The following is a 25,582-nucleotide window of genomic DNA, read 5'->3' as shown; positions in this document are numbered from 1 at the left end:
TGTAGTGCGTTTGCCGTGACTTTGCACTTTTTAGTCTGTGTTTGTACATCTCCTAGCCACTGGCTGCGCTCACACCTGTGGCAATTGCCGTCATTTTTAGTGTTGATGAAATGCGGAAGCGTGGTTAATGGCTCCGTCTACAACAGAACTTGGGTAAGTACGACCGGGAACGCAGTTGTGCCGTCTAAACCGTGCCTACTCTGCTTTTTCTTTTTTTTTGAGTTGCTTTGGTGGCATTGATTGGGGCCATTTTGGCTGACCCCTCGACCGCCGGCTTGTTTCAAGTCCAAACAAAGACCAGTAGGCATAAAAATCGAGTAACGGCCGATGTTCCTTTATGTTCCCAACTACACTGTCTGCCGCTGTCGATCACCACACGAAAGAACTCGAGCGACCTGAAAAGTTCCAGCACCGCACATAGACTGGGCGGAAGTTTAGCAACATGGCGTCGGTGCAAGTTTGAACCGGAAGTATGTTGCGTGAAACCGTCCCACAGTGCCAGAGAGAAAAGAAAAAAAGTATTTTATCACTCCTCCTCAAAATTCGGAATGTTCCCACCGTGTCAGAAACGGCAATGTGCATCACTCCAAGCTGACCTCCAAAATAAATATGAAAAAATATAATTTTATTTTTGTTGACCTAGCCGGCAGTCAAAGATCCTAGTTCTTCCACTTCACCACCTGTTCAACGGCAAAAAAAAAAGTTGACATTAGAACAAGTTTTGATATGCGGCACTCCCGGTTCGACGGATGTCACTCACCGAGTTGTTCAAGACGTGCTGCACCTCGACGAAAGGGGCGCTCTGTGGCGTCAAGTCGTCCCTGTATCTGATCAGTCTCTGTCTGTCTCGAAGCGACACGAGCGTCTGCAACGGTAAGAAGCAAAAAGATGACAGAGCTGGCTATTCAAACTTTACCCTTAGGGGGGAGCTCTGGCAAACGTTTGAGAGTTGCTGATTTGCCTCAAAATTGGTTCACCACATTAAGAGGGACATCTGAACTACTAACCCAAATTACAGTTCAAAAGAATATTTATTTTTTTTCGTGAAGTTATGGAATTTTTTTAATTTTTTGGTCCGAGAGGTTGTACTGGCAACGCTGAAAACGTGACGTCCGATCTTGTAATAGCATGGGGGCAGTACAACGTTGGGCAGTACGGCGTGTTCCCGACTGGTTACGAGAAGTTTGATCGTATGAAACAAGTGCTGGGAGAGCTCGGAGTGCCATCGAAATAGAGGGAAAAGGCACAAAATACTCTGTTTTTTAGACTGCCTGCAAGACTAGCAAGTTACGCAACATGTGACGTCGCCTTGCCGGAGAGGGCGGGAAAATGCGAACGTTGGTTTTAGCACAATCTTCGATTTGCCATTTTCTCAATGGCTATTTGGAATTTAGGAATACTTAAATATGCTGGGCACTCCAAAAATGTATTCAATGCGAGTAGCAAAAAAAAAAATGCCGGAGCTTCCCTTCTATGGCAAGTAATGGGTTTAGTAGCACGGTACTACTACTGCGTGCCATCAAACAAGCAGCTCTGAAGTGAGGACGACTGGCGTGAAAGCCACAAAGTGCTTACGGTCAGGCATTTGTTTCCGGTCACTGAAAGCATCAACGGACGTGTTTAGAAGCACCAAACTTTCTCGGGCAAGTCTCCGCGCCGCAGCGAGACAAGGAGTTCGAACCAAGTCCGAAAGGTAGAGCAACTGGTACTTGTACGGCATCCGAAATTCCGCTCGCTGCCATGCACTAGCTCTACGAGCCGAGTGTCTGCAGCACAAAAGTGTTGGGATAATTGAGCACGTCTAACATTTTGATTGGCAACTGTAATGTAATGCCGATTATTTCACGCTTACTCGGTTACATCTTACGATGGCCGGCAGAGGATCCAAGCCGTCGAAGCCAATACAAATAAGTGTGAATGTCCCGTGACAGTCCGGAGAGGCGCAGCAACGTGCGACGCACTTAGTCGTGTCGTACGTTTGCAGTACTAGGTTGGCCGGGATTGCTTGTGGCATCCGCTGGAGTCCACCGCAAGGTGATGTGTAGGGTAGACATAACAGATGCGCTGGTTCCGTTAATAAATAGAAAAAGCCTCCGCGTCGAACATTCCGCCCAGAGCAAACGAGTGCCCGCATCTTGTGCCGAGTTCTACGGGCAGATACTCACATCAATGGCCACCCTGTGGCACTTGTACTGCGTCGCCAGAGACAGCCGCCTGTCCGTGTCGTCCACCAACTGCAGATATCGCTCGAACACCTCGAAGAAGGAAATGCAGAGCCGTTGAAATGCACCACTAACCCGATAGTTAGACAATGCAGTTGGTGTCTAGGGCTGTGAGGGGGCCGGGGGAAGTTAAAATTTTGAATATTGAAGTAATCAAGTCACCAATCAAGGAAAGTAGTAGACAGCAGTAGTCTAATGGCTGCATCTTTTCGGTTGGCATTGACATTCTATTGATAAACAGCTAACAGAATATTAGTGCATTCTGACTCGTTTCTTTAGGAGACGGTAAAATGATGCATGAAGCTTATTTCTTCCGAGAACCAACATATTCGGCTGCTTTTAATGATGTCAAACAAGTTCCTAATTTAAGCTATGTCTTCGCTTTCGATAATTAGGGGTATAGGCGTCCGAGAATGCACTGCTACGCGGAGCACGTGAAGTGAAATCTTGCACTGCAGAACCCAGGTATCTTGGGTCTAATCCCCACCACTGCCCATTTTCATCTGGTCTGGATGAGCATCGTACCGGCGTGCAGTCGTGTGTCGCTAGAGCACCCCAGGCTAGCACTCGCTAAATTTCTCGTCTACAGCAGAGACCTCGGATGCCCATTGGGGCTAACTGGCTTCCTGCTGCCTAAACATGCACAAAACAGAATTACTTTGTTTGATAAGTAGAGTTAATTGAACACTTAATTATCCCAAACACTATGCACCTCCTAATAAACCTGACAAGAACCAATGTCAGATTAGTATATATGTTTTGGCGGCGGGGGGACAGTCAACATAATAGTGTTGTCTCGTTCATATGGGCACCCCCATTCCAGCCAAAAAGTGTCCATGAGGCGATTTCTCCATAATAATGAGGCCAAAATGCATGTATTTAAACAGTTCATCCCCTAAAAAGGTTCTTTGTATAGTGCGATACCCATATGATTGGTGTCCATGTCAATGAGGAATGACCAATTGTTTGAGCACTGCCCAACAAGATTTACTAGAGCCCAAGATCACGGATGTGACCTGCAGGCCCTACGTTGCCGACCCCAGTCCAGGAACGTTGGAAAGCAGCGGGTGATCATACCTCGGGTGGAGCCTGCGCTTTGGCAAGGACCTCGACAGCCTTGTCAAATCCAATGCAGCAGCGCATCTTCGATTTTCCCAGCCACGACTGCAAAAAAAATAGATTCCTTCGGTTCATTTGCGCACTTTCGTAAGAAACGCGTCGTAATGTTCCATCCATCATACACTCAAAGCCAAACTCCTCTTTTAATTTTTTTTTTATTATTTTGCAGTAATCAGAAATTGAAAGATTTGGGAGAAGTTCCAGATAGCCTTTGACCTACCTCAGAGAGGTTCAGAGACCTCGGTTGGGTAAATTCTCGTTCGCGCATTTGCGCTCGAGCGTGATAGTCCATGTTGTAATTGTAAAGGCCCGTTCACACTCTTGCGACCGAGTACGACTGAGAGAGACGAAACTTCTTAAATGTTTTTAGAATGAGGGAACACACTGGCATTGTGGCGCCATCTATGCGGTGACCCTGGAACTGCATTTCACAAGATCGACGGTTTTGCGGAATTTCCGAGGTCAAATGTGCGTAATACCCATAGAAAGGCTCGTTTATAACATTGACAAAAGTTTTTCGAGCCAAGAAAGACAGGGTAATGCGCGAGAAATAAAAAAAATATGCCGAACCGCCGAGTTTACAGTGCTTCCCAATAGATGGCGCCAGTGTGTTCCTGGTTTAAGAAGTTTTAAGGAACCCAGGTTTAAGAGGTCGCAAGAGTGTGAACGGGCCTTTAGAGGACGTGTATTACAGTGTCCAACTGCTTGAACGGAGTCGCATGGTTTATGGGCCATGTTTGCAATACAAGCTGCGAGGAGGTGATGAACACGCTGATCGTCGGCGAGCCGCTCTGCCTCTCTTTCCTAGCTCTCCTCCTCGCCATGTGCAATGTAGCGTGTGCGAACTTGTGACCAATTGGCACGGGAGGCGTCTGCCAGTGAATTGCAAATGCTCCCCGTGGTTTCTAAAGGACCCTCTCCACGATCTAGGCTCTTTAGCAATTGCTTGTGACTGCTGGTGCAATCTGTTGGGTGGCCCCCGCTACAGTGGTGTCCTACAAAGGGTGGCCCAAGAACGCCTCCTCTGATCCGGTTATACTTTACACATTGTGCTTTTACCGTGCGCCTTAGGTAATTCTGACAATGTTGAGAGCAAAGTAACGCAATTTCAAGGGTCTTTTTTTTTTTTTTTTTTTTTTTACTTTAAATTTGGGGGCGTTTTTTCGAGTTTGTTTTCTCCCACAGAATCAATCTTTTTTTTTTTTTTTTTCGGTATCAATTTTTTATATTCAAAATTCAGAGTTTACTGAGGCTTATGTCGCAAGAAATGAGACTCGGGTATGGAATTTCCCAACTTCCGGGGAACATGGAGGAGACCCGAATGCTTGGAAAAAATTCCCGCATCTATAAGAACAAATCGGATAAAGATGTGTGGCTCCGAAGAAAGAATTGCCTCGCAGACATTTCTAGAAGCTAGACGATAGTTAAATTACCGCGAAGCTCGTGTTTTCTTTTACTTAAGGACATCCCCGATTCGGGGTTTTTCAGTTTTTTCCCGATTTTGACAAAAGAAAACGGCTCTGGAGTTGATTACGAGGTTTATCGGTATTCACGAAAAACACAAAATCCTAGTCATTAGCGACCGTTTCTCGTAGAGGTTACATAGATTTCATCTCGCAAATGCTACAAATCTTTCAGTCTACACTTGTCATTGTCATGTCGAGAAAAAAAGGACGTTCTGCGCATTGTTTGTGCGCTGCGCAAAGTAGTTCTCACGAGATTTGGTTGTCGAAAGAACAAACGATGCCCTTCGCATTCGAAACGTGTACGCCTTGGTCGAATAACATAAAGCTAATCTAAGGTGCACCTACATATGTCTTAATTGAACATCTGGAGGGGAAAATTAGCAACGCCCCACAAGGAGCCGGACTTTTTCTTTTATTTTTACTGACGGTTCTCGAGCCAAATACAAGCACGGTTATGCGCACGTCGGAAGTATTTCTAAGGCGACGTCACAAATGCCACTAGCGTGTTTTCTCATCGTAAGCAGTCCCAAGCGGTCACAACACACTCGCTCCCACTCAAACGCAAACGTGTCAACCAGCCTCTGGACCTAGACGTCCGGCGTTGCGCGTAGTTGAGTGGCACCTACCTTGCCCTGAAAGAGGTTGTCGACCTCTTTCCAGTGCTTGATCTGGGCCAGGGCGGAGAGCGCAGTCCATGTGAACTGCTTTTCCGTGAGCTGCAAGTGAACAGTTACAGGGTTGCAAGAACGTGGCTGTGGTCAACGACAGGACAAGAGTGGCAGGGAGCCCCTTTTGGGTACCCAGCATCCAGAACGAGCCCATTGCCTTCCGTTGTGTAAGGGCTGCATGTACACGTGCAAAGCCCTGAAAGGGGTGCTGAAGTGCTTTCTGACATCCTTTTTCTATTGTTATAGGTCATTCTATGAGCTCTAAGCATCCTAAAAAACCCGAAATTACATTCATGCTTGGACGATTTGCATGTTAAAAAAATTATCAACAATGGCAACACTTACCGATGGCGCAAAAAGACGGGCAGCGCTTCCAAAATTTGCCGAATATGTATAGTCGAATGACGGACGATGCTTGTCAGCCACTCGCAAGCGATGGGTTCCCACTTCGACGAGCGGGACTGAACGGCTGGTCGTTCACACGGGAAGCCATCGCTTGCGAGTGGCTGGCAAGCGTCGTCCATCGTTCGACCATATCCTGCAAGGTTTGGTAGTGCCGTCTGTCGTTCTGCACCATCGGTAAGTGTTGCCATTGTTGATCACTTTCTTAATATGCAAATTGGTCGCACATGAATGTAATTTCGAGTTTTGTAGCGTGCTTAGAGCTCATAGAATGAGTTATGACAATAGAACAAGGATCTCAAAAAGCACTTTAGTGCCCCTTTAAAAGCACTGAAGTGTTGCTGAAGGTAGGACGCTCATCCTGGAGCACGGCGTAAGATATACAGGGTGACCCGGACAACTTGCACCAAACTTTGAAAAGGAACGGAGTGCCCTGACTGTATGCTGTTAGGCCCACTTCAGACGGGGCAACTTTCTCAGCAATTTTGGGGTTGCTGCCGGGTTTTTTCCTAGCTTTCCCTAGATCGACACAAATTGCCGAGATCGGATCAGGCTCGAAACAAGTAAGCAACTCTGAGTAACTCGAACACGTTTGAGGCGGCAGGAGCCAATCAGGGACGCAATATTTTCACATGATGCCCTTTGCCGGTGATGATGACAACTAAAGACTTGGTTGTCGCCGCTGTGACGCCGCCAGGATATCGCGACCGGCGACAGCACGACATTACTACGGCATCACTGGGCAGAAATCGAGGGACCGCTCTTTAGGACATGGAAAACACGCCAGTCCGAGACGCATTCCAGGCACCATAGTGTTGGCCCCGTAATCGCCACTTACATTGAACAGTGCCTTCATCTGGCTTGGATTGGATATGTTGCTCTGGAAAAAAAAAACAATTAGTAAGATATGATTACGGAGAAAAACAATCGGACAGCATATAGAGTTTCAGGAAACTGAACACAAAATAACCTGAAACAACAAGGGAAAAATCCACGAGCGTGAAAGGCATACCTCGGCAAATTCATTCATGAACTCGCTCATTCACCTTCACTCACATTCACGGCGTGAATCTGAATGGCTGTGAATGAATTCGTGAATTTGGAAAAAATCATGATGTGATGGTGAATGACTTTGTGAATTTGAATGAATTCGTGATGTGATGGTGAATGACTTCGTGAATTTGAATGAATTCGTAATGTGATGGTGAATGAATTCGTGAATTTGAATGAATTCGTGATGTGATGGTGAATGAAGTCGTGAAGTCGTGATGTGATGGTAAGTGACCGTGAATTTGAATGAATTCGTGATGTGATGGTGAATGACTTTGTGAATTTGAATGAATTCGGGATGTGATGTTGAATGACTTCGTGAATTTGAATGAACTCATGATGTGTTGTGATTGTGAAGGACTTTGTGAACTGAATAGAATTCATTGTGATGTGAATGACTCAATAAATTCATGACGTGATGGTGAATGGCATTTTGAACACGATGAAATTGTGATGTGCGTGGCTCGTGAACTTAATACGTTCGTGATGGAAAGTAAAACCGTGAACTTAATTCTCGACGTGATTGTGAATACTGTTATGAATTCAGAATAGGCGGAAAACAGGTTACGCAGGTGCTTGCTTGCTTGCTGGTTTTTTTCATCCTTCACCGCGAACTGCAGGAACCCATTTGACATTAGCGGTTTGGGCATCAGTCTCGCTGTGTAGCCGTGCGCGCCTCAGCGCGGTGGCCCTTTGTCGAGCACTTTCGTAGTAACAGCTGTTTATAAAGGAAGTGCGGTGGCACTGGCAATGGAAGGGGGGGGGGGGGGGGGGGATAGACGTTTTCTTTCGCACTTGACATTTAATTTTTCCGTTGTTCTGAGCGGTTCCTTGTGAATCAATTGAGTTCCTTGCCGACCTTGTCCTTCCGTGTGTCGGGGCATATGGTCCGGAATCCCTAAAGGCTCTCGCTGTGCTGTTTCGCTCGTGGGTCGTGCGTGGCGCAGCCGCGCTGTCCGCAAGCACTAGAAGCAGCAGGCGCCACTTCGTCTATGCGGCGCAGCCAAATATCGTTTCAAAAGAGACGAAGCCGACTTCACGAGCAGGCGCACGTAATCCAGCGCCGAGACCTTATCACGTGACCTGCCTGTTCCACGCAGCGGCGAACAGAGCACATTCACGTGACACGATCGCAGCGCGGCATTGGCTGGGTTGGCGCTCTATCAATGTGGTTTGTCTTTCGCGCACTCGAGATACTGCACTTCCCCGGCGGAGTCAGGTCCTGGTTTCAAGCGGCTGACACAGAAAGACGCCACAGTCCTATTCCGCAAGAACTGCGAACTCGTGAAGGGCTACCAGCCGTGAAGTCGAATTTAACCAGAACGAACCTGAATGACTTCGTGAATAATGTGGAATTCATGATGTTATAGTGGATTCCGGTGAATTCGTGTTGACCGTGATGGTGAATAACTTCCTGAAGTGATGGTGAATTCGGATGAATTCATGATGTGATGGTGAATTCGGATGAATTTGTGATGTGATGGTGAATTCAGATGAATTCATGATGTGATGGTGAATTCGGATGAATTCGTGAAGTGATGGTGAGTTCAGATGAATTCGTGAAGTGATAATGAATTCCGATGAATTCACGATGGTGAATTCCGATGAATTCGTGGTGATGGTGAATGACTTCGGGAATTGGTGATGTGATGGTGAAGGACGCCATGAATTCGGAGGCGGCAGTGATGTGATGGGGATGAATTCTTGGCGCGGTCGAACGCCGTGATGTGAAGGGGATGAATTCTCGGCGGAGTTTGAAAGCCGTGATGTGAAGGGGATGAAGTTTTGGCGCGGTTGAACGCCGGGATGTGAAGGGCCGTGACTTTAGGAGGTCGGAGTAGCTTGTGACGTGAATGTGAATGAATTTGGGGACGTGATTTTGTTTGTGATGTGATGGTGAATGAAGGGGCTCTAAAATGCCGACCTATGGTGAAAGGTGAGACAAAATACTTGACTCGCATAATATGCGCCTTCCTATAATTTACACACCCTTAACTTAATAAACAGACACGAAAGTGCTTTTCGAGATCCTCGTTCCATGGTCGTAACTCAATCTACGAGCTCTTTTCATGCACGGTCGATTTGCATATTAAAAAGTGACCAAAGTTCCCTACCTTTACCGTCGGCACAAAACGACAGATGGTGCTGCCGAGCCTCGCTGAACATAGTTGAACGACGGTCAGCACTTGTCAGCCACTCACAAGCGATGGGTTCTCGCGTGGACGAGCGGCCAACCAATGCCGCTCGTTCACACGGGAACCTATCGCTCGAGAGTGGCTAACAGTTGCCCTCCGTCGTTCCACCACATTCAGCGAGGTTCGGTAGCACTATCTGTCGTTCTGCACCGACGATAAGTGTCGGGAACTTTGATCGCTTTCTTTAATGCGCAAATCGGCCGAGCATGAATGTAATTTCGGTCTTTTTAGGATACCTAGAGCTCGTAGACTGAATAACGGCCATAAAACGAGGATCTCAAAACGCACTTTAGTGCCCCCCTAAGGCCCGGATTTCTAAAAAAAAATATTCCTCGCACATTTTGTGCACCGTGCACTGTTCTGCGCAGGCCCGCCAGCCTTGAGTCTCCGTGCGCGAGATAAGCTTGGGAAGAAAGCTGGCGTGGCCACAAAAGGAGTGAGGACAATGCAATCGACAAGTCATGCGAAAGGCGGGATGTGCGCTCGTATGCACACGTCAATGTTAAAGATTTTGCCGAAAAAAAAAAAAAAAGCAAACGAAATACGTTGCTCATTACTTGAAAATAAAAGAAACATGTTGCTGGCCTACATTACCTCACAATAAAGGGAATATGCTTTACCGTTACCAATCAAAAGTAATGCACAATGCTTTTGCATTTCTTTTTAATCATGATTTGGAACATTCTACTGTTTAGATGCCAGAGGTGTGCCCAAGCACCACATTTCAAGGAACATTACATGCATGCAGAAATTTAATGCAATTACCTTTTGGCAAAAGTGCCACATTACAAGGATCAACATAAAGTAACAGACACAGCACAAGCACTCACTATTGATTTATGTCCCTGTCTTGTGGCGCATTTGTCAAAAGGAACTATGTACCAACTAGCCCATCTCTCACTACGTATTAACACGACTACCCTATCTTTTTTTGCCTCCAACTAAGCACTCACCAGGAAATACACAAAGAAAAACGCGAAGAATGCAGAAATTCGAATAATGTGGCACCTAAAAAACACACAAAAAGTTGTATAATCTTTTTCCTTGTTTCGGGAAGATGCATTGACTAATGTAACTATGTTACCCGTTACTCTAAATAAGTAATGTAAATATGTCATCTGACACCGTTTTGAAAATGTAATGAGTATTTGACTATGTTAGCCAAAAAAAGTAATGCGGTAATGTTAGCAGCGTTACGCTGCTAACATTACCACCAACACTGGCATGCACGTGCACATCCCATCTTTCTATTTACGTCACGAGGCTCATGTTGACGAGACGTAAACAATGCAGTAACATCTTGGGGCGAGGGGGAGGGGGAGAGGAATCTTTATTTTAATACATAGGTGACCTATCTAGGTGCTTTCAAAACTACACAGGCTCAATCGTGCCACCAAAGAACAAGGATCACGGAATCTGTCCAGCACAAACCGCACAGATTAGAGCTTGTCCGAGCCAAGCGGGCCTAGCACAAACTGCATACGGGGTGTGTGCTTTGTGCAAGGTCAAGGCACTGGTGCAAACCCTCCACAAACACCTTCTTTTAGGTGAGCGAGCGCGTGGTCCCGCACGACGCCACTCTCTCCGACACAGCCACAATCAGCTCTGTTTCTAATTCTTGACGCAGCTGTACTATGCGTCTCAGTGACTATAGCATCCAACTGCCACTGCGCAGTTCCAGACTCGAGTCCGCTGGGGCATCCTACTTACGTTGATTTTAAATGGGCTCTATGGGCTTTTAAACTTTATATTGTATCTTACGGACCATGCGGAGAGCGAGTTGTCCGCTTCCTGCTCAGAAGCTGCGGTGACGTCAGAACGATGCCGAGCTCCAGTTGTCTTTGATTGAAAGGACAGTGGGTAGAACTCAATACTAGATGCCTCGAAGTCTACCCACTATTTGTTTTTCAATCAGCCAATAAGAGATCGGCAATGGGCGCGTTCAGTAGCGGCCCCGGAGTCAAGGAGTCACCGACTCCTTCCACTGGACGGCCAAAAGTCACTTCCGGTGCACGTAACTCCGGGGCTTCAGAGTCAAGCTCCGAAGCACCGAGTCCGGAGACGGTGCACGTAGAGTCAAAGGAGCTAAAATGACGTCATTTCCTGACTGGTGACGATTTCCGGCGTTAAAAGAGGAAAAAACAAACAATATGGCGGAATAAGCTGCTTCGGTTCTGTCGCGGGTGCGCGGTTTGCTCGCTTTTGTTAATGAAAAGTGCTCAAGGTAAGACGAATAACGCGTTCGATTATCTTTTTCAGGTAAGGCTCTTTCGGAAAATGCATTGGACCGTATCTTGTTTGGTTTGAATGTTCTAATAAACAACGCAAACGTTCATTTGACGCCGTGTCTTGATCACCGTTGCACAGAAACTCGGTATGACGATAGTCCTGTCCGCGCTCAACAGAGCAAAACAGGGTATAAACGCGACTTTGGAAGCCGGTTGGACACTCACGCAGAGCATGATACCGATTAATGTTTTGTTTGCGTAGCTAAATCGGGGTGCACGTTGACTGAGGCTCGCTTCGGCCGACAAAACCTTGATCGCCGAGCGCGGCCGAACTTCCCATGTGTATACGAATACATTTTATAGGAAGTTCATTACGAAGGGCAGAACAAACTTATGGCCGTATAAAAGTATCGCAACCGGCGGGGTAGATTCGCTGAGCTCTGTATTTTGCGTGTACTGACGACGATTTTTGTCGGCTTTTATAACAGTAGTTGCCTTTGCGCCGCCAAGCGAAGGGCTCGATCGCGTTGCATCGCTTCGAACAGCAGCGCTGATGTGTACAATCAACCGCTTTTTCTTCAACGACCTTGTCAAGACTTCTTCAATACCGGCGTCAAATAAAAGCGATCGTGCTTGCCATCGTCTGCTTCCAGTTTATTCGGAGACCGTCTGGCACAGGGGAGGAAGCGGAAGTTGCGTAGAAGCAGGTTTGGAGCCGCGGGTTTTTTTTGCCGTTCAGTAGGCGCTCCGATGACTCCGACTCGAGGCACTCCGTTCGGAGGCAAGGGAGGCGCTACTGAACGCGCCCATTCCGACATCATCGCAGCCCCTGTGCAAGAAGCAGACAAACTTGCGCTTTGCATAGTCCAGAAGATACGGTATAATGCAGTATAAGGTTTTAAGTCGTCACCCAGAGAATAGCCTGCACATAAAAATTTTCGCCTGCGCACTACACCATCACAAATGCCTGCCTTATTAACTCACAAAGAAACTTGTCTCCTAAATTATTGTTAATATGCACTCCGTCACTCACAAAATATGTCACGTCTTGTCGCGATGAACGATCCAGAAAAAACAAACCCTCGTAAAGTCCGCACTTGTAGATAATCTACACCACGTAAAACTTCAACTTCTACACCTGTGTAGTCTACCAACTCTGGTCTGGAAGATATGGTGTATAAAGGCCCATTTACACAGGCACATTTGCTTACGTTTTCTCACGTTACATTACGACTCACTAAAACACCCGTGATTCGTATGCCGCATGCTAAGCTACTCCTTCAATTGGTTACCATGCTTCATGCGAAGCACGGATGTCCAGGTGACTCTCAACGTCAGCAGACGTAAGCTTCCATACCGTAACATGACATAAGAAACCGGGATTCAGTGAACTACTTTTATGGTTGGTTCCCACAGGGGCCTTTGCTTACGATGTTTTACGTTACATGAGGAGTCACCGGAACATTCGTGTTTCGTACATCGCGCACAAAGCTGCTCCTCGAACCAGTCGCCACGCTCGATTCGAAGCACGGATGTCCTGGTGACTCGCGAAGTAGGCAGCCGTAACGCAACATGGAAAAACGCCCCTGTGTGAACTGACCTTTAACCTTAAACTTCAATAACGGTCCCATCCTTTTGTATCGTTCCCGACGATTCTCCATGACAGTTTTTTCAAAACAATTAGACTGACAAAAATCGGGTTCTGCGTTAGATTGGAAGGGTCCGGACCTTCCCCCTTTACTCACAGTTGCCGTGTTGTAGTGGTACATGCAGCAGTAGTAGAGTGTAGACACCAGGGGCGTCCCCACGACCGAGGCTTTGCGGGGAAACTCCCGCATGAGCAGGTTCTGCCCCTCCTTCTCCACCCTCGCGTCTTCTTCCTGGGCACAGTTGCAGGCCGTGAAACAGTTTTCTGTCACTTTCGCAGCATGTACAGGCTTTTCTCTAGATGATCCCCTGGATTATCTTTCGGCACCGAATAGACTCCTTGTACCGGGTAATCAACTCAAAAGTCTCTGCACCAGGTAATTCTACTGGATCACGGGTTCTCAAACTGGGCTTCTGGGGCCCAGGGGTTACCCAACCACCCCAATTTCCTCAACCGCAGCAGTTTTATTGTTGCTCTTTTTAGTTCAAGAATTATTTTAGCATCTCTGAACCCCCTCATGCACAACTGTAGTCCAAACAAAGCATCGCCTCTGGAGACCATCCAGTGGTCATCCTTCCTGGTAGTACTGGATAACCGGCTGAATAAACTCCCTGTACTGGATAACCGTCCCAGTCATCTCTTTATGCTGGGTAATCCCCTGGATAACCTCTTGCTAATGAATAACTTGCTAGATGATCCCTCTGCACTAGATAATCAGCTTCGTAATCTCTTTGCACTGAGCTCTGTACTGGATAATCTCTCCATAATGGATGATCTCTTTGCAGTGGGCAATCTTTTGGTATTTGATAACCCACTGGATAACCTCTTTGTGTGGGCTAATCGACTTGATAATCCCTTTGCACTGGCCAATCCACTGGATAACCTCTTGATACAGGATAATTCAATTAATAATCTTTTGACTCTGGTTGATGCCTGCCGACATTCCCAGGAGGAAGAACAAAACATAATTAAATGTACATCAGACCTGTCATGAGGACATCATAATTTGTACTTGCAGATTTGAGGAACTTCTTGAATGTAGCCCTTGGATTAAATGCAAAGCCACACAAAACATAATCTTCTCTCCCAAAAGATTACATATTAGATCTGATGTCCGAAACATAAAAGGATATAAAATTTTACTGCAACAAATAGTGGCCTTACCTCAATAGCAAGTTGCATCTCGAGTAGTTTGATCTCATCTTTTATAAGCTCCGCTTGAAAGCTCAACAATGGATCTGACTGAAAATGAGATCTGGAAACACAACATATTTTCAAGACCAATATTACAATGTGGCGACTCTTTGAAACGATGTCAATATGGGCAAGCATAAGTTTCATATCATAGCTTGCCCAGCACAGTTTTCTAATTTTTTCTTTAAACTATAAAACAGCTATGCATGCCCGCCCAAGCACTGTACACCAAATGTTGATGCAAAATATACCTGCTGAGGTATAAAGTATCCTAACCAAAGAAAAGTCTTGTCTGACTAAACTTGAACAGTTTCTCAAATTTGAGTCTCTGATTTGCTGACCAGGCAAATCTCTGCTGAATAAGGTTATGTTTGAAAAATACTCTAAAAAATATGGCAGCTTTTATACAGATCATGTTAAGGTTGCGAACTGTAAAGCTACCTTCTTTTACAAACAATAAAAAAGGTTACCGAATAGTTTGCCCGCAGGCAAGCTGTTGAAAGTTTACCGTGATGCAAATGACCTCTGACAAGGGTAAAATATATTAAAGGAAGCAAAAAAAACAAGTTGCCTTCATTGTCCTAGCCTTGGGCTGATTTAAATCATGCTGACAAGATATTATACCTTACAGTTTGTAAAGAGGAGCACCTCCTTACAAACTGTGAAGTGCACGAATCGGAACTCAATATTGTCACTTTGTGCACAAAATGAAAAAAAATATTGTGGGTTCAAGGAGAGCACAGACGTACTTCAGGCACGACTGGAGATTCCTAAGTCTTGCGGCCGCTTCAGGTATCTCCGTGGCAAGTTTGTATTTCACCATCTACAGAAGAACGTTCTTTGTTAGCCTTACTACCGAAAGCAGTATGTTCGCCACACTAAAGTCTTTTCTAACACGAGACGTGTCATACCGCTGGCACCTAACCATTTCTGGTTTTGTACTCCAAACACAGAAGAAAGCGCGAGTGCCAGCCGAATGCTAACGCACCGCTCGTCTCCTCACTGATTGGCCACAAGTGCCAGCCAAATGTCTAGCTCGAGTAAATCCAAGTTACACCCGCCGATCACATCACGTGATCAAACATAGAGCGACACCAGCCACGCACCATTCTCCTAACACGCACTAAACAAGCAAGCACTGGACTTTCGGCATTGCTGCCTAGTGCATGCTCTTTTTAATCTTAGTTTTACTTTTTATTTTGCTGCACTTTCTAGATAGGGCCATTCACAAAGAAGTCACGGCATGGCGCAACTCTTTCATTTTTTCTATTCCAGCATGTCTCATTCCTGAATTTTTGGTGCTGAAGTTGCCGCGATGCTAGAGATGACGGAGCTGCGATAGCATCTAGCTTGAGGCGGAACGTTCTGTGTTACCACCGCCATTGCCACAATAGCGGGAAAAAAAACATTTCACAACAAACATTATTTCTAAGAAAAGCATCTGTAATAACAATATGAATGTTGTTGTTTTTTGTTTTTCTCAAATTAAATTAACATTCACAAAGAATTGTGTTTGAAACAACATTCACAAAGAATTGTGTACGAAAGAGTTACACGGAAAACAGTGTAACTCTATTGCAAATACAGTCACGCTGTTTGTAATAGTTACACAAATAGATTTGCAAGAACTGAAAGAAGTGAGGTGAACTATACCTCTCAAAACAATGAAAAGTCACGGTCAATCCATGAAATGTTCTCCTAAGCAGCTGCTTCAAAAGGGCACTTGTTTGTTATCTCGTGTACAATCCCAAAGATACTCCGCGTGCAAAGAACCAGTTAAAACTGGGTTTCAAGAGGATTAACAAACAATCCCTCAACTATCTCGTGCCACCCAACAAGCAGCCACTATGAAGTAGCTGTCTCCATCCACGAATGGAATGTCTCATTACCTCTGCTGTCTTTTCCACCTTAAGCTAACAGCAAGGATACCCAATAAAGCCATCTTACAAAAAACAAGAAAGAAAATAAATGAAAATTGGGAAAGAAACTTACAGCTGCATCTTCAGTTCTTCCAAGCATGCTGAAATGAACAAGGTGAAGCTTCTCAGCCCACTGTCACTCAAAGAAAGTGTAAAGTCGCAAACATTGTGCGGACGATCACGCGGCGTGATGCAAATGGACAGCGTCGGCCGTTGCGACATTGCGTCGTGCGATTCACTAGAAATCCCCGCGACATTGCCTTGCGCAGTGTTTGGCGTAAACCACAACCGATCACACACAGAACAGCTAGCATCAAACACATTCTCGCGGACGCGCTGCACAAATCACTCGGTCGCACCCAGCGCGTCCATTCTTCGCTCAGTGACATTCCTTTCTATGTGCTGCTTCACGTTCGTGCACAGCATAATCTTGATGTTGGATGGGTTCCACCCTAACAACCAGCGTGAGACCATCGGCACCTTGCTCCAGCGTATGCAGCCGCCACTTCCTCCAGCACATTTCGGCCGCCAGGCGACCGAAGGCGAGAAAGAGCAGGCGGGGAGGAGCGCGATCGCGTGACTCCCAGCACAATCGCATTTGGCTGAACGCGCTGCGCCTCAATTGCGACTATTATTGGCGAAAATTCGAGGGTATCACTGCAGTACTCGCCCTTTCCCAGCGCCAAAGCCCCAGCTGCAATAGACACGCACGTGCTTCGTTCTTTTTTGTCAACACGACGCTCGCCCGGCACGACAAACCCAGTACAGCTTGGTATTTTCCAAAGGTGTTCTAAATGCATGGCATTCGTTAGGCCTCTTCACACCGCTCCTTTTGTGCGCACAGTGAGGAGGCCATTGAAGAGCATGTTGCGAGGGTTTTGTGAATACAGAAAGCGGGCAGCACGTCGTGCGACACATTGTCACAATGACGTATCATGGTGTCACCTGACATCACGTGACCACGTCACATGACCCCATGACTTCACTGCATCACAAGACGTCACAACGTGACATGACGTTGCACTGTCGCGTGACATCATCTAGTCACGTAAAGTGACAAGACCCGTAAATTCCGCGTGTTCAGAGCGCCTTTGGGACGACGTCGTGGCGTCACATGACACCGCGACGCCATTGAGGCTACGTCCGAGCGAGAAAATTAAATCTCCAGGGGCTGGCCCCATAAATGCTATGCATTTAATACCGCCGGCACGAGCATCCCTCTCAGGGATGGCGCCTTGGACAGTCCGGAGGAAGGCTGCCCACCCGAGCACGTCCACGAGCTGCGTGTTGTCCTGGATGGAGCGCAGGTGGTTTACGTAGTGGGAGATGGCCTTGGGTCGCTGCATCAGCTCCTGGTTAAACAGCGAGGGCTTCAGGGTGCGTTTCAGGAACAGCACCACCTGCATGGACACCGCAAAGATCGCCCCGTGGTAAAAGCAGTATCACTATGGCAAGTGAAGCGTGTCTCTGACCAGTGTGTTTTCCGCATCCTCATCTGTGGTCCCTCGACTTCCACTTGATGAAGCCGTAAAAGTGTCGCATCATTGCCTGTCGTGATTCTGATGGCGAGACAGTAGCGGCGGTGAAAGCAGCGAACGCCAGTTCTGCCACAGGTCGCTCTCCAGGCAGAGTCATCAGTCATCATCATCATCTGACGAGACGGGACGCCGTGATGATGCCGACCCTTGTGACCACTCGATTTTTACGGCAACAACCGTTAGTGCCCCTTTCCGGCACAAAAATGGCAATGCTCGAACGCAAGGACCCAGATGATTGCAAGGAGATAGCGCTCTCCCCATCCCATCATTCCTCGCACAACCCTGTCGACTGCGGCGACGCGCTCTTTCACCCACCACACCCCCATTTGCACGGCGTTCGCATTTGGTTCTTTCTTCTTTTCGTGGACCGATCGCTCTTTCATTCGCTAGCTCATCTGTTCGCTCGCTGCACCTACTCGTTCGGCGGGCACGGACTCGGCGGTGGGTGGCGCGCACTTTAGGTGCCTTCGGCTGCTCCGCTTTGGAGGGCCGTGCGCTGGAAGGCTTCGCATGCGCAGCTGCGAGCAACGAGAAATAAGGCTCCGCGGGCGCGGTGCGGAAGGGCGGCTTCCAATGTACTTGGTTTGCTTACGGTGGTTATGGTCCTGTTGTTTTACGGCGGCAGTTGTTAGTGCCTCTTCCTGCGAAACTGGCAGCATTCGTACGCATAACCCCATGTGCTCGCAAGAGAGAATGACAGCACAGCTCCGCCATAAATTTCTCTCCATCGCCATTTCGCCTCATACAGCCACGTCATCTATAGATTTTGCTCCCCCTGTCTTACATTCTCGTAAATCGCATCCACAACTATTCTACTAAAAGCAAAGCCCATAAAGCAAACGTTTTCAAGCAGATCGATGCAACAATGCAGCGGCTGCCGCCATCAATCCCAGCACACTTTGTGTGGTTGTTTTTTCGTCTTCATTTCTACCGCCAGTGGCCCGGATTGCTGCGACATTTAATGGCGCAACACGGCGACTCGAGCGACGCAATTTGTTGAACCTTCGAGACTGCTTTCGACGTGTACGGGTGGGATGGGACCGTAAACACACCAGTCGAAGACTTGTTCCAGGCACCGCGGTACAGTAGCACCAGATTTACCTCGTATTACGGTTGTCCTTACATAACAGTACCACCGGAGTCACTAAATTTAGCTGAGTATTGGAACTCCATTTTTCGACTCTCTCGTAAGCACCGCCATTTTGGTACCTGGTGCAGAGCGAGTGCTATTGGCAATAGTTACGATTAGAAAATGCGACTTCCCGAATTTTTCGTCGCTGACTGTTCTAACTCCGTCGCTGACTGTTCTAACGTTACTGGAGAATGGGAAAGCGTTTTTCGTTATTTAAGATGAGACTCTGGATAACTGGCAGCAACAATTTAAAGCACCAAGACAGCCAAAGTGATGCTACTCTGCGGCGTAGATCATCACAGTGGCTCTGTGATAATCTACGCCGAGTCGTCGGAGATCGTCGTCATGGCCAACTACTATATAGGCGTCCCGGCGGAAAAACTCACAGCTGTGATGGCATTTCCATCCTGCAGACGAATCGCCTCGTTCAGCAGGGCAACCTTGCTCTCCTTCGATCGATGCTGCTCCAGGTAGTAGGGCTGCAAATATAACCGTTACACGGCGGCTGTTTCAATGAAGTTAGAAATCGAGATAGCACTGTGCCTTCAGGACCGAAAAAGTGCTCTCACGTCATATTCTCACTCTTACTCTCGCGAAGCTCTTCCGTTCAAAGTGTGCTACAGAAAGTTGCTAAGAGTAACTCATGTAACACATGCTTGGTTCAAAGCAGGCAACCCTTTCGCAGTTCATAGGAAACTTTTTTGCAATTTCTTCTTTATTCATTCGACATTTCGACCTTCAGATATTTCTGTATTGGAATGGACAGCCAACTGTCGTGCCCCTAGCAACTAACTTTAGAACTTCGCCCACAGAGATAACAATGATGTGGCAATATTTAGCCCTTCCTCGGGCTATGAAAGAACCTGAGGAGGAACCCTTTTGTAGCAGCTCTGGCCTGCGTGAACAATGCAGCATGCATTCCTGGACACACGCAACATGCATGTGTCCAGCACCTGCTCAGCTCAAAGACCCAAGTGGATCAAGGTCGTGCATCCTCCAACGACTGCTTTCGGGAGAGATTCGACCTGTCGCGTCCCGCCAACGTCACTCCGTTTATTGTTAATAAACAAAATTTCATTACACTGTGTCCCGCACCCTACCGGGGAAGATGACATGAAGAATCCAGTCCACAGGCCCTGGGTTGGGCAAACACCGAGCTCTATGGAAAAACAAGCTAGACAGACTGCCCCCTATAGTTCCATCTCCTTGCCAATAGGTTTCCTCACAGCTGTCTTAGACACTTTGAGTTTCGCCAAATATTGTAGTGTTGATGAGCCTCCTCGGCTTACCTGACCGACGATGATGTTTTTCACAGTTTCCTCGGGTGTGACGCTGGTGTCCCTTGAGTATTTTGTGGGAGCCTGCAAGTTTCAAGATCTCTGTGACACTGTGACAAATTCGTCGATGAGATCTGGATGCAAGTGTAGAGAACTAGGCCCTAGCAAGTTCTGGTTTATTTCGCTGCGAACGCTGTGACAGGACCAGCTGTTTAGATTTCATCTAGCACCTTTCCCGTCTACTCTCTCGTCTTTTTCTCTTATGAATTATTTTATATGAACCTAATTATGCACCAACTGGCCCAGCAACACTTTACTAAATTTTACCTTAAGAGCAAATTAAATAAAAGCCAATTAGAAGAAACTTTGTAAGCATAGTATTTCTTATATTTGCTACTTCTTAAAAAGAAAAAAGTATGATACCAATACAGAAATACTACTTGCAATTAAAAAATTAATGCAAACTATATTTTTTTTACACATGAGGCTATGAAGGCTTCACTTTTCAAATCAAATCACTTTATTTTTATTTGAATAAAATATATTCTTAGATGTAGTCATTTTTGAAGTACAGCATACAAACAAAACAATACACTAATTTATGTTTCTGAATGCAACAAACTAAAATTTTAAAAGCAGTGCTTCCTCTAACTCCCATCGGACGAGGGAGAGCTGTGTGCAAATTACTCCTCTGACGCCGGAAGTGACGTAGTCCCGTCGGAGGAGGGAGGCCCATGTGGAAAACACTCCTTCAACGCGAAAAGTGATGCAGAACCATCAGAGGAGAAATGGCCATGTCGAAATCACTCCTACCAGTTACAACTCTTTGCTTCAAGTTGATTCTCTGGCCAGTTAGGTCCCCATTGGTTCCCAACTGGAACCGGCTTATCCCAGTTGTAGCTTTAGACTCCAAGTGGACCCAATTAGAAATTTAACTGGCCTATCTGTTCAACCTTCCTGCAGCTGGGTTATGCGCACTTGCCGCTGTAAGTGAGAACCTTAATGTAACTCAACTGTTGGCCCGTTGAAAGCTACTTATTAGGTGCGATAATCAATGATTCGGGGCATATTTAAGGTCTTTACAACAGCGAACACCCATCTAAGTGTGCGGGCGCACTCGGCGTCACTATTGCCGGTCACGCTGGTGCAGGGAGCATAGACCATCATGCCATGTTCCGCTCGCGGGCAGTGGAATGAGGGCTACAGGCACAAGGTCAGCGTTTCTCTCGCAGGACGAGCGCCAGGGCTGGGAGAAGCGTGCAATGCGCAATGCAAGGAGTAGATAAGTAGCTAGGAGAAGCACGGAGCACGCATACACACGCAATGCACGTGCTAGCGCTATGCCAGCCACGCCCACAATAATAACGTCACGTGACACAAAGACAATAAAGATGTATTTATATATATTGATACTATTTTCATAGCTTGTACCTTTTGCTCGGCTGCTTTTAAACAGGTTGCAAATAAACAGATTTCGTGACAAAATGTTTAGTCAAATGACTTTTTACTGTAAAACTGTACATTCAAATCAGACGAGCTAATTTTTATTTATTTTTTTTAAGATACTGTATGTAATAATGATTTCTATTACCAGTTTATAATTAACAAGATGGCGCCACTTCCGTTACGTCACTTCTGTTACGTCACTTCCGGCGTCGAAAGAGTGGATTTTATGTAGGTGTCGTTTGTCCAATGGGAGTCAAAGGAAGTGCAGCCAATTATAAAAAGTGGTTTGTACAGACAGTATCTTATAACTTTTTTTTTTTTTCAATTTTGGAATTTGTATATATTACTTTTATTTGCCCTTTTCACATTCTCCTTTTTTTTCTTTTCTTTTTTTTTCTTGTGGGAAGCAAAGGGGGAGGGGGGATGAAATGAGTTTTTATACAAAATTTACGCCCCAACCCAGCTCAATATCATTCAATTATAAAAAAAAAAAAAAAAATTTCTGAATACAAACAAATTATGGACTTCCTCGAGCCTAATTTTTAAAGCTATTAGAGAATAAAAAGAATGAATCTATATATATTTTTATAAAAACCTTCTAATTTCAGTCAGAAATGCTAGCCAAAATTATCTCACATGTGGAACAGCAATTTTTTAGCTGTGTAAACCACTCCATGAGCAAATACTAGTTAAAACTTTGTGTTTACATCGAGCAAACCAAATACTACAACCTGAAAACCCCCAAGTTCAAAAATACACCGGAACAAAAAATATGATTCTTCCCTGAATTTCGATTTGAAAAGGAGAAACCCTGTGCATTTTACTCCTCCGAATACCGTTAACATAAAACTCGGAAACGAAAAACCCTGTGCAGAATGCATAAAATAAAACCACTCTTTTTTTCTTTTCTCCGAAATTTCGCAAACAAATCACCGACTTCCTCCTTCCCCCGACTTCCTCCTTCCCCCATAAAACATACATTATTCTAAAAGAAAAATGTTTAAATATAAAGCAATATTTACGTCACAGGACGGATTTTAAGTTGGGAGCGATCCTGATATTTCAGCACATTGACCCGAAGTGGAAGTGCGTTTCGGAATCCCTCCTAAAAACGCCTAGCTCCCAGCAATTTTCTTTTTTTTTTTTTTTTCTTTTTTTTTTAGTGCTCGGATTGCATTAAATAGAAGCATGTCGCGGTAATCAAAATGAGCCTCGCAACCTAAATGTTGCCCAAAAATGAAGTTTCCTTTTTCTAGGAAAGTGTTTTTTGTGACATACATGTTCTCTCTAAACACATAAAAAACAAATACTTGTTCTTTTTTTTCAGTTTAGTGTTTTTTTTTAATGCTAAAAAAGAGTTCCTTGTTGTACTAATTCATCAGTTAAGCTACAGCTGGGGCTTGAAGTTGGACTACCGACGAGAAAGTCGGTGAGATCGCCGACCACCGTGACTGGCCAGCACTGCATGCATCCTTGACATTGGCCAATCGCCGCACGACGCTGGCCAATTGCAGAGCAGCGCCAGCCAGTTGCAGCGGTTGTCAACCTCACCACCTCTGAGGGCTACATTTGCAGGGAGTAAACATAAAGCCTTGGCCCACCTGACTCCCAATCCTAAGCTTCTCGGCATGCTTCTGGATGTCCCCCAAGTCAAGGCGTCTGGACTGTGGGCTCGAAGGCAGCGGAACTGCGAGAATGTGAACCGGCAGCGTTAAAAGGTCTATGGCAATGTAACTGAGGGGTAACACCGCAAGAGCCAATGCTGCAATGCAAAGCCGAATTAAGACGAGACAGAGAGCCAACGCCAGTCGCACTCCGGACAAAAATCGATGAGAGTGCAATAGCAAATGGCTCTGACGTGTGCTGCATGTTCCCATGGTCACAAATACAACCCCCCCGTCTGTTAAATACCTGATAAGTACTGACTTTGAAATCTTTAACGGGGTGCAAACATTTTAACCTGAAGAAAATCCTGTAGTGACACTACCATACAAGTGGGATTCTTCTATTTTGGGGGGTGAAAGACTAATTCCACCAGAAAGGCGTCCCACTGACAAGTTTTATTCAAACTAGATTAAACTAGACATCACCTGGGATCTAGAAATGATAAAGGTCTCCCAAGCCTCATCTATTTGGCAAGCTAAAAAAAATTATGTGTTGCTTTGAAAAATCGAGTTATGCAAGGGACCAAGTCAGTCTGAAACATTAGCTGAATCCACTTGAGTACAGTGTTAAAAAAAAGTGAAAGCTGCTTACAACTCCCTGTAACGCCGAATTAGTGCGCAGCTCTTGAGGAGGAGGAGGGAAGGGGGGGGGTTAAACTAACCGGGGGGGGGGGGTCACGTGACCTTGGGGGTCAGGTGACCCCAAATGCCGATAATGTCATCACTGACGTCACTGATGACGTCATCAGTGACGATGACGATGCGGGTACCGATGACGTCATTAGTGACGTCACTGATGACTTCACCAGTGATGATGACGATGACGATGCGAATGTCGGTGACGTCATCAGTGACGTCGCTGATGACGTCATCAGTGATGATGACGATGACGATGCGGATGTCGGTAACGTCATCAGTGATGATGACGATGACGATGCGGATGCCGGTGACGTCATCAGTGATGATGACGATGACGATGCGGATGCCAGTGACGTCATCAGTGACGATGACGATGACGATGTGGATGCGGTGACGACATTAGTGACGTCACTGATGACGTCATCAGTGATGATGACGATGCGGATGTCGGTAACGTCATCAGTGATGATGACGATGACGATGCGGATGCCGGTGACGTCATCAGTGATGATGACGATGACAATGTGGATGCCGGTGACGTCATCAGTGATGATGACGATGACGATGTGGATGCCGGTGACGTCATCAGTGACGATGACGATGTGGATGCCGGTGACGTCATCAGTGACGATGACGATGTGGATGCCGGTGACGTCATCAGTGACGATGACGTCATTGGGGGGTCACGCGACATTGGCGGGGGTCACGTGACCTCAGGGGAGTCACGTGACTTCGGGGGGTCACGTGACCTCGGGGGGGTCACGTGCCCCCCACGAGGTCACGTGACCCCGGTGGGGGGCTCGCGCGGTGCATTATGGGACATTTCCCATGATGCACTGGGGTCACGTGACCTCGGGGGGGGTCACGTGTCCCCCCACGAGGTCACGTGACCCCGGTGGGGGGCTCGCGCGGTGCATTATGGGACATTTCCCATGATGCACCGCGCGGTTACGCCGACGCTGACGCCGACGCCGCTCAAGTTGGAAACGGGCCCCTAAGAGCTGCGCTCTAAAATGGCAAATTGTTGCCGAGGAAACCGTCTCTGCAGGAATATTAGTAACTACCACAGTTTTTCTTTGTTTGCACCAAGCACAAAATGCAACTCAGTAAAGCAAGAATCTCGAGATAAAAAATAAAAATCTAACTGCACCTAAAATTTCAGGTTCAAAATTAATCTAAATTTTTCTCCCTTTTCGCCTCTCTAAAATTTATAAAATCTAGAGCCAGTACCAAAGGAACCTTTAATTAGATGACGTGTTTCGAGAGAAGACTTACAAAGCAAAAAGAAGACACGAATGGCCTAATCCGATTTACTAAGGATGTACGACGAAGTCTGTAAAGGGCAGCTGTCAAACCGCAGTTAGCAGCAATATACCTAAGCTCGGATGATCAGATGCACGTATCCCGGCGAGACTTTAACGGTGAACGAAGGTTACTGTATTCTGGCTTTGCCTTCAAGTGAGAAAAATCAAGGGAAAAATCAGAAACTGCTATAGTACTACAAACCTGAAGTGGAGGAAGGCGAAGGAAGCTTGAGGTCCGTCCCTTTACCAGTTGCACCGTGTTTGAGGTTGTTTCGAGGTTGTGGAGGCAATTCATTGAACGACGTACTCCTCTTGCTGTCGTCCTGCGTGAGCATATAAAGATCTAGCCTCTCAGCACAATCACCGATTCCGCACACGTGTGAAATATTACGATCGCTGCCGCTTGACACTTATGTTTTCAACATCCCCTGCTTAAACTTCCGCCACTTTCTTACCAGTTCATTTCATGCT

The 25,582-nt window shown here is 46.3% G+C and overlaps 1 protein-coding gene across 1 annotated transcript in view; it reads right to left on the bottom strand.

Annotated features, from left to right (window-relative positions):
* Positions 1-604: 604 nt before the first annotated feature.
* Positions 605-25,582, bottom strand: part of LOC8053796 (spermatogenesis-defective protein 39 homolog) — a 30,021-nt gene continuing 5,043 nt past the window's right edge. The window contains exons 5-19 of the mRNA XM_029989818.3: positions 25,314-25,434; positions 23,106-23,191; positions 20,071-20,142; positions 19,168-19,260; positions 17,375-17,511; positions 16,185-16,212; positions 14,942-15,015; positions 14,163-14,253; positions 13,096-13,230; positions 6,716-6,757; positions 5,434-5,523; positions 3,300-3,386; positions 2,166-2,255; positions 761-865; positions 605-680 (exon numbers count right to left, since the gene is read on the bottom strand). Coding sequence (XP_029845678.2) covers positions 660-680; positions 761-865; positions 2,166-2,255; positions 3,300-3,386; positions 5,434-5,523; positions 6,716-6,757; positions 13,096-13,230; positions 14,163-14,253; positions 14,942-15,015; positions 16,185-16,212; positions 17,375-17,511; positions 19,168-19,260; positions 20,071-20,142; positions 23,106-23,191; positions 25,314-25,434 — 1,272 coding nt within the window. The 3' untranslated portion in view covers positions 605-659. The remainder of the gene's footprint in view (positions 681-760; positions 866-2,165; positions 2,256-3,299; positions 3,387-5,433; positions 5,524-6,715; positions 6,758-13,095; positions 13,231-14,162; positions 14,254-14,941; positions 15,016-16,184; positions 16,213-17,374; positions 17,512-19,167; positions 19,261-20,070; positions 20,143-23,105; positions 23,192-25,313; positions 25,435-25,582) is intronic.

The sequence above is a fragment of the Ixodes scapularis genome, unplaced genomic scaffold, assembly GCF_016920785.2.
Source record: "Ixodes scapularis isolate PalLabHiFi unplaced genomic scaffold, ASM1692078v2 PGA_scaffold10__122_contigs__length_95168666, whole genome shotgun sequence".
NCBI classification, from domain to species: Eukaryota; Metazoa; Arthropoda; class Arachnida; order Ixodida; family Ixodidae; genus Ixodes; species Ixodes scapularis.
This window is presented reverse-complemented; position numbering and strand designations above follow the sequence as displayed.